Raw genomic sequence first — 9773 nt, 5'->3', positions numbered from 1 at the left:
CAATGTTTTTAGACGTATCGTTAATTTGCCATAAAATGTAAAATATTTCCTCATTATTTTAATACTTTGTCATTTTGCTTCAATCAGATAATTTATATATATATATATATTCTGTTTGCAGTTTACGTTTTCATTTCAGATTCTGAAACGCTGACCTAACGAATCTTCATGTCATGTATAAATTCTCACCTCCTACAGCAATCCGCCCTCAAGTTGTGAAGATCAGTAAAGTACCTGTGCGCCCCCTGCTGGCGCAGTTTGGTCTTGCATTTACGGCATTTGGCAGACGCCCTTATCCAGAGCGACTTACATTTTTATCTCATTTTTTTATACAAGTGAGCAATTAAGGGTTAAGGGCCTTGCTCAGGGGCACCTCAGTCATGGCCTCAGGTCTGGGGATCGAACCCACGACCCTCCGGTCACAAGACCAGTTCCCTAACCACCAGGCCATGACTGCCCCGGCTTGCACAGGCTTCCAGTGCACTGCGCACTACATGTGCTTTTCATTTGTAAAAACATTTCCTGTTTTGTTTTAACTTTAAAAAAATAGAGTGTAAACTATTCATTAATCCCAGTTTGGATATTTCAACCAAAATGTTAAATAGTTTAAATATTTGGCAACATTTGTTTAAATGGGTCAGTGAATCATTTCAAAATGATCTATGTTGTGTTAATATTAGGCAGTTCACTTCATGGCATGACTGCACATGGTGACCGCAGAGAGAGGCAGGCAGAGCTACAACCCCCCCCCCCCCCCCCCCCCCCCCCAGATCCATGAAGTGGTCCAAACTAAACTAAACATGTTCTCATGGTATGAAGAGACATTTTAGGAGCGTCTCACTGTAACCCTGCATTACACTGGTCCAGGAGTGGATGGAGATACAGCTCACAGACAACAGATTAAACATTACCAGTGTGTAAACATAAACAGTGTGCTAGGCTAAACCACACCAGCTCAACCATTACAGTACATGGAAACACAAGCACTGAATTCAGATTTATGCAAGACCTTCCATGAAAACTCAATTTTTAAGGAAGTCGGAGAAACCGTTGCTGTGCGTTCCCATCCTCTCAGTGAAGGCCTTCCTGCTGGGGAAGACGTCTGCCCTCAGCAGCCGGTAGAAGTAGACAAGGATCATAGTATTCATGAGGAACATGGTGCCCAGGAGGCAGGCGGCGTGGTCCAGCAAGGAGTAGTTACTCAGGAGGTACCAGGTGATGTAGAACTGTGTGCTCAGCCGGAAGGTGACGTATGTGAGCAGGTTGAGGAGCTTGTTGATGGTGTAGAGGGTGGTGGCGTGTGCCTGCGCAAGCTTCAGCAGTAGTCGCGTGTGCAGCGTCACGCTATTGATCTCCACTAGCAACGCAACGACAGCTCCGCCCACATACCGCTGGCTGTAGAGTGCATACAGGAAACACCACAGCACCTGTGGGGCGAGGATGAGGAACATTCACGTGAGGAAGCTGCCTTCAACGAAATAAACAACTCCTCAGGTACAAACTTCAAAACTCAATACTGCGTGTATCTGTGGGACAGTGTGGATCTGTGTTAGTCCGCAGATGAAGAGTTGTCTTCCTCAGACACTGGCAGGCAACAAGGTACCCCGGTCATGTGATGCCCCAGACCAACCTGTGTTTATAACTATTTGGATGTTTCTGATGAAGATAACAGCCCATCATTCAGGAACCTTTGTGTAGATTACACACTGCAGTCTGTGATCCACCTCTAAAGTCCTCTTGAGGATTAGAAACACTAGAGACTCTCTAGCTGCTGTAAACAGTCATGATTTTAATTTCACAGTGTGCTGCTAAATTCAACTCACCAAGAAGTGATGGAGCAAGAATTCCCATGATCCTCTGGCTTGTCCAGAAAATATAATGTCACCTGTGTCTTGTATAAAGTACCCTGAGAAAACAAGCAGGCAAGGTTCACTTGTAATTTAAGAGAGCTTGAATTTGTATCCTTGAATAGCCCAAGAGTGGTGATTCCTTAGTGGGTTTGGGTTACAGACCTGATGAGGTGCAGATGAGCAGGTATGAGACTGGGGTGGAGTGGGAGTACAAGTCCTTCAGCATCTCTGGCCAAAGACCCACACTGCACGATGATACAATGACCATAACGATATGGCACTACGAACCTAACGATATAAACCTAACGATATGAACCTAACAATATGGCATTAACGATATGACACTAACAATATGAACCTAACTATATGGCACTAACGATATGGCATTAATGATATGGCACTAACGATATGGCATTAATGATATGACACTAACGATATGAACCTAACAATTTGACCCTGATTATATGACCCTAACGATATAACACTAAGAATATATCGCTAATATAAGACCCTATCGCTATGGCCATGTGCCATATTTTTGTCAATTGTGATTTTTACACCCCAATCTAAATTTGTCCTCCGCTTTTAACCCATCTGTGCAGTCAGAACACACAAACACACACACTAGTGATTACTATGGGGCTGTGGATCACACGTGGCTTGGCGGTTAGGGAACTGGTCTTGTGACCGGAGGGTCGTGGGTTCGATTCCCAGACCTGAGGCCATGACTGAGGTGCCCTTGAGCAAGGCACCTAACCCCAACTGCTCCCCGGGCGCCGGGCTAGGGCTGCCCACCGCTCTGGGCACGTGTGATCCACAGCCCCCTAGTAATCACTAGTGTGTGTGTGTTCTAACTGCACAGATGGGTTAAAAGTGGAGGACAAATTTCGATTGGGGTGTTAAAATCACAATTGACAAAATGGCACATTTTATTCATTCATTCACTCATATTTCCTTCCAAAAGGACATTACACATACTGTAAGACATCCAATATCTCTTTCACAGTTTAAATTATTTTATTGCATTCAGCTATCATTCAGTACTGTTTATGTTTTAGATATGCTGGTGTAAAATGCTAAAGTTTTAAACATCTTTCGCCACTGGTGGAAAAATATGCCGATATATCACTATCAAAGTTTCAGATAGCTCTCCTTTATTTTACTGCAAGTGCAAGAATCTTTGCTGAGAATCCACCAAACTTTAACTTTTTAAATGTTTCTCGCAATGGCAAGAAAGGTGGAGGTGTAGCAATGTTGTTTAATGATACTTTCCAATGCAAGCAGTTGTCACTTGGTGATTTCACATCTTTTGAATATTTGAGTGCAATTTTAAAAGGGGTACAAAGAATATTACTAGTCACTGTCTACAGGCCTCCTAGGTACAATGCTAATTTTATTGATGATTTCACAGATATGTTATCTTTTATTTCTACTGGATTTGATCATTTTGTCATTGCTGGTGATTTTAACATTCATATTGACAATCCCAATGATAGTTGTGCCAAAGAATTCTATGATGTACTTGAATCTTTTGAACTTTCTCAGCATGTGACTGGAAGCACGCACTGCCATGGTCACACTTTGGATGTGGTTATCTCAAAGGGTCTTAACATTTCAGCCTGTATTAAGGATGTTGCATTGTCTGATCACTACTGTGTATTTTTTGAAATGTGGATTTCAATCCATAGCAATGCCAGGCAGGTTAGGTTAAAGAAAAGACAGATAAATGACAGGACTGCTGCACTTTTTGTTACCAAAGTGTGCTCTGCACCTTGCCAACTATCAGGCTCTGTTGATACTCTGCTGGATAGTTTCAACTCAAAAACTGCCAGTATCTTGGATCAGATTGCACCAGTTAGAGTTAAAACCATGCAATGTAAGCAGAAAGCTCCATGGAGAAATGATCCTTCAGTTCAGCACCAAAAAAGAGAATGCAGAAAGGCTGAGCGCAGATGGCGTAAAACCAACCTTCACGTACATAAAGAGATTTTCAAAGATAGGCTGCGTGATTACAATATAATAATGTGTAAAGCTAGACAATCCTTCTTCTCTAGCATTATTAACAATAATGTTAACAATAGCAAAGTGCTTTTCACTATGGTTGACAGACTAACAAACCCACCTACATATATGGCCCCTGAGCTAGTTTCAATTGAGAGATGCAATGAGTTTGCAAAATTTTTTAATACTAAAATCCACAATATCAGACAAGCCATCTGTATGCCTACGTCCACCAACGAGCCGATTTTCTCTCCAAAACCACGCAAAATGTTCAACATGTCCCAGTTCAGTACTATTAATGAAGAAGGTTTAATTGATACAGTGAGTCATCTCAAATCATCCACTTGCAGCCTTGATACATTACCAACCAAGTTTTTAAAGAATGTCTTTCCTGCAATATCTGTGAACATTCTTCAAATAGTAAATTCCTCACTCATGTTAGGTGTATTTCCGAGTGCATTAAAAACTGCAGTTGTGAAGCCTCTCTTGAAAAAGAAAACTCTAGATACAAGCTTGTTGAATAATTATAGACCAATTTCTAATCTACCATTCATTGAAAAAATAATAGAAAATTGTCTTCAAGCAAATTATGCACTTTCTGTCCACAAATAGCTGTCTAGACCAATTTCAGTTTGGTTTCAGACCTAATCATAGTACTGAGACTGCACTAATTAGGGTTATCAATGACATTTGGCTAAATACAGACTCAGGAAATATGTCTGTTCTTCTACTGCTCGATCTCAGCGCTGCCTTTGACACCATTGACCACAAAATTCTCATAAATAGACTTGAAAACTGGGTTGGACTCTCAGGAACTGTCCTAAAATGGTTCAGTTCATACCTTAAAGGAAGGAACTTCTTTGTGGAAATGGAGGGTAATGTTTCTGAGACTGTGCCAGTGACCTGTGGTGTACCCCAGGGTTCAATTCTTGGGCCACTCTTATTTAATTTATATATGATTCCTCTGGGTGAAATCATGCATATTTATGGGATATCTTACCACAGCTATGCAGATGACACTCAGATCTACATGGCTCTCTGCCCAAACGACTACGGTCCCCTAGACTCACTGTGTAAATGCCTTGAGCACATAAACAAGTGGATGAAACACAACTTTCTGCAGTTAAATAAAGATAAAACGGAGATTATTTTATTTGGGAACAGCAATGAAAGACACAGACTAGCTGCCTATCTAGATTCGAGAGGCCTAAAATCTAAAGAACTAGTACGTAACCTTGGTGTACTAATGGACTCTGATCTCACCTTTAGTAGTCATGTCAAAGCCGTCACCAAATCAGCTTTCTATCACCTCAAAAACATCAACAAAATCAGAGATTGTATGGCTAAAGCAGACCTGGAGAAACTCATCCACGCCTTTGCTTCTAGTAGGATTGATTACTGTAATGGGCTCCTAACTGGACTCCCAAAAAAGACAATTAAACAGCTTCAGCTGATTCAAAATGCAGCTGCCAGAGTTCTCACTAGGAGTAAAAGAAGGGAGCACATCACTCCCATCCTTAAATCCTTACACTGGATACCCGTATGTTACAGGATAGACTTTAAGGTACTATTACTGGTCTATAAATGTCTTAATGGTGTAGGACCAGTATATTTATTGGATGTGCTCCAACAATATGAGCCGAGCAGAACTCTCAGATCATTAGGAACTGGTCAGTTAGTGCAGCCTAAGGTAAAAACTAAACATGGAGAGGCGGCGTTTAGCTACTACGCCGCTCAGAAATGGAACCGGTTGTCAGAGAGCATTAGAAGAGCCCCAACACTAGATACCTTTAAATCCAGACTGAAAACCTTCATGTTTGAGCAGGCCTTCAGCTCAGTTTAATTACCTTTACTCTGTAACGGCACTTTTATCTTCATTAATTTAACTTCCTTTAAATCTACTGTTTTAATCATGCTTCCTATTTTAGATTTTATTGTGTTTGTTTCTTTTTTTTATGTTTAAGTCTAATATTTTATTTTTACTGTTCTTATCTTTGCTCCCCCCCTTTAGATCTTATTTACTTTTTATTATTTTATTTACTGTACTTTTTTACATTCTATGTTATTTTATTATATATTTTTCTTTATATATGTGATTAATTTCTTAAATCTATTGTTACATTTTTCTGTGTTTTCTTTTCATTTGTAAAGCACTTTGAATGACCATTGTGTATGAAAGGTGCTATATAAATAAACTTGCCTTGCCTTGCCTTGCAATCTTATGGGTGTTGCGTTTGCAAGTCTGTATTTGTTAACTCCTCATAGACAAAATATAATAATAACAGACCCAGACCCATCCTGCTTCATTCCAAACCTGAAACCCCCAGAAGTCCTCATGCATGAGAGTGGCCGTGGTCTCACCCACCAGGTGGCGGCCCAGGGCCCGGTCAGCAGCGAGTGGGCCAGAGACACACACAGGTTCCTCCACTTCCAGGCGCGACGCGGGTCACACTCCAGCACTTTGGGCAGCGGTACAAGGGCGTGTAGCAGGTGGCCGACGGCCCTGAAGGCGAGCGAGAACGCTGCCACGGAGAAGCCAGGGTGTCTGTGCAGAGGTAGCCACGTTCCTTCCATCTCCTCTCTCTCCACGCTCCCTCCTCCACGCTCTCTCTTCACGCTCCCTCCTCCACGCTCTCTCTCTCTTCACGCTCCCTCTCCACGCTCCCTCTCCACGCTCTCTTTCTACGCTCTCTCTCTCCACGCTCTCCCTCTCTACGCTCCCTCTGTCTGATCCTCGTGTCCAGGTCCTAATCCCACCCTGCTATTATTCTGTGGTTGGTTTGCCTACTCCAGGGGGTGGAGCCCTCCGTTCCACTGCAGTTGTGTCTCCGCCCTCAGCTGCATCCCCAGGTGATGGGAGTGTCTCTCTCTGAGCTGGGCCTTCACAATACCAGCACTTCTCCCTTCTTCACTGATGCACAGGGAGAGGAAGAGGAAGAGGAAGAGGAGAGGCAGGAGGGAGGAGCAACACCACGTTATATAACACAGATGGTAATGAGAAGGTCTGACTGAGAGGTCAACACCACAAAGCCATGAAACCACCAGACAACATGGCCAATTGTTTTCACCAAACAATGTGTTGTGTGTTGTACATCCTGCATCACGAGATTCTTCTCACTCTCTCAGTTCTTCAGTTATTTGCTCCTGGTGGAGACAGAGCGCAGTTGACACTCGCTCACGTTTTGTCATGTTAATAGTATTCTAACACCCACTTATTAAAGAGAGAGACAATGTGTGTGTGTGCATCTGTGTGCGTGTGCGTGTGTCGGTGAGTGTGAGGGTGTGTATGTGTGTGTGTGAATTTGTGTGAGTGCGTGTGTGCACGTGTGTGTGAGTGTATGAGTGTGTGTGTATGTGTGTGTGCGTGTGTAAGTGTGTGTGTGTTTGTGTGTGTGTGTGTGTGTGTGTGTTAGCCTTTATTTATTTCTTCTTTGTTCTTTCTCTACACATCTGGTCATGCAAGGGAGGGGTGTTGGTAGAGGGGTGTTGGTAGAGGGGTGTTGGTAGAGGGGTCAATCAATCAATCAATCAATCAATCAAATTTTATTTATATAGCGCTTTTTACAACAGTTGTTGTCACAAAGCAGCTTTACAAGTGCCGAGTCCTAGCCCCCAGTGAGCAAGCCAAGGGCGACAGTGGCAAGGAAAAACTGCCTAGTTTTTTGCATGAGGAAGAAACCTTGAGAGGAACCAAGACTCAGGGGGGGAACCCATCCTCCTCTGGCCGACACCGGTCACCATGACAACAACAATTTAGACAGAAAGAAGAGAAAGAAAATGAAAAATATGTAATAATGTCCATCATGATGTATGCATCCGGTTAGGCAGGAGGTGGCTGGCTCAGGATGGATCGCTGGTCTCCTCATCTCATTATTCCTCAAACAGGCGGGCAGCCATGTGGAGAAATGAAACAGGGAAAATTAGCTCTGTATGAGGACATATACAGAACAGGTAAAATTATAAACATTTCCGGAGTGTGGCAGCAACTCCGGCATTTAGTTAAATTATTACAGCCTAGCTAAAAAGGCAGAACCAGAAGGTAACATAGGCTTGGGGGTATTCTGAGACAATGGCATCCGTCCACTGCACTGTCAACAAACTTGAGTGACCACGAGCAGTGACAGGACGACAGCACCAGCGCCCCAGTCTACCATAAAACCCTTTGTCTATGAACCCCTGGATCTGTACTTTTATCTAAGGGGGATATTAATTATCAAACGCTAAACTAAATAAGTGGGTTTTCAACCTAGACTTAAAGATTGTGACTGTGTCGGAGTCCCGGACGCATTTAGGAAGATTATTCCAAAGCTGGGGGGCCTTACAAAAAAAGGCTCTTCCCCCTGCTGTTACCTTATTAATTTTTGGAACTAATAAAAGACCAGCACCCTGTGATCTTAGTGGGCGTGGGGGTTCGTAATAGGAAATAAGTTCCTGAAGGTACTCAGGAGCAAGCCCGTGCAATGCTTTATAAGTTAATAAAAGAATTTTAAAGTCAATACGGAATTTAACTGGGAGCCAATGCAGGGCTGATAGGACTGGACTGATATGCTGAAATTTTCTAGTTCTGGTCAGAACCCTGGCTGCGGCATTTTGAACTATTTGAAGTTTATTTAGATTCCTATTTGAACATCCTGACAGTAGTGCATTGCAGTAGTCTAATCTAGAGCTAACAAAGGCGTGCACCAATTTTTCCGCATCATCCTGTGATAATGCATTTCTTAATTTAGCAATGTTACGGAGATGTAGAAAAGCTATCCTAGTAGTATTATCTATGTATTTATCAAATGATAGGTCAGAGTCGAGTATGACGCCTAGGTTTTTGGCTACTGTGCCAGGTGTAATGGGGTAGCCTGCGAGATTAAGCATTAGATCTGGAATTTTCTGTTTTGAGGCCTTAGGGCCCAGAAGAAGAACTTCTGTTTTGTCCTCATTAAGTTGGAGGAAGTTTAGAGACATCCAGCATTTAATATCTTTTACACAGGCCTCAATTTTTCTTAAACTGAGTTTGTCATCAGGTTTGGCTGATATGTAAAGTTGAGTGTCATCTGCATAGCAGTGAAAATTGACACCATGTTTGTTTATAACTGTGCCCAATGGTAGCATATATAATGTAAATAATAGTGGTCCTAGAATGGAGCCTTGCGGGATCCCATATTTAACTTTTGTACGTTTGGATGGAATATTATTGAGCTCTACAAACTGATAGCGATTTGTTAAGTAAGAATGAAACCATGAAAGGGCTGTGCCAGAGACTCCAACCCAGCGTTCTAACCTTTCTAGCAAGATCCTATGATCAATTGTGTCGAAAGCTGCACTAAGATCAAGAAGCACTAACAGCGATACATAACCTTGATCTGAAGCAAGGAGGAGGTCATTTGTTACTTTAACTAATGCTGTTTCAGTACTGTGATGGGGCCTAAAACCAGATTGGAACTTTTCAAATATGTGATGCCTATGCAGATATAGGCATAATTGCTGGGCAACAGCTTTTTCTATGATCTTAGATATAAATGATGTGTTTGAAATGGGTCTATAATTAGATAGTACAGTAGGATCAAGATTTGGTTTCTTAATCAGAGGTTTAATAACTGCTAATTTACATGATTTGGGCATGTGACCTATTGTAATGGATGAGTTAACTATAGTTAGAAGAGGTTCAGTTACCGCTGGTAATACCTCTTTTAATAACTTTGATGGAACCGAGTCTAGTGTGCAGGTAGCACAATTTAAGGAAGAAATTATTTTCTCTAATTCTGATTGTGGGAGTGGATGAAAAGCATCAAGTTTTTCTCCCAGTATGCGATTTAAATCGATGTCAACCAAACCAGATGACATACCAGTTGTATTACTAATAAAAGGTTTTATATTTTGTCTAATATTCTCTATTTTATTATCAAAGAAATCTATAAATACATTACTAGT

The 9773-nt window shown here is 41.9% G+C and overlaps 1 protein-coding gene across 2 annotated transcripts; it reads right to left on the bottom strand.

Annotated features, from left to right (window-relative positions):
- Nucleotides 1-771: 771 nt before the first annotated feature.
- On the bottom strand, nt 772-6803 carry LOC143477689 (TLC domain-containing protein 1-like). Of its 2 annotated transcripts, none has more exons than XM_076976409.1 (4): nt 6166-6803; nt 2013-2095; nt 1824-1906; nt 772-1427 (listed from the first exon to the last, which is right to left on the bottom strand). In XM_076976409.1, the coding sequence occupies exons 1-4, from the start codon at nt 6423-6425 to the stop codon at nt 1023-1025; spliced, it is 831 nt and encodes a 276-aa protein (XP_076832524.1). In that variant the 5' UTR covers nt 6426-6803; the 3' UTR covers nt 772-1022. The 2 variants fall into 2 exon arrangements, with proteins under 2 accessions (XP_076832524.1, XP_076832525.1); XM_076976410.1 differs by having other exon boundaries at nt 6217-6799.
- Between the last annotated feature and the right edge of the window lie 2970 nt (nt 6804-9773).

Source organism: Brachyhypopomus gauderio, chromosome 16, assembly GCF_052324685.1.
Source record: "Brachyhypopomus gauderio isolate BG-103 chromosome 16, BGAUD_0.2, whole genome shotgun sequence".
NCBI classification, from domain to species: Eukaryota; Metazoa; Chordata; class Actinopteri; order Gymnotiformes; family Hypopomidae; genus Brachyhypopomus; species Brachyhypopomus gauderio.
The sequence above is the reverse complement of the archived record's forward strand: the minus strand, read 5'-3'. Positions and strand labels throughout refer to the sequence as shown.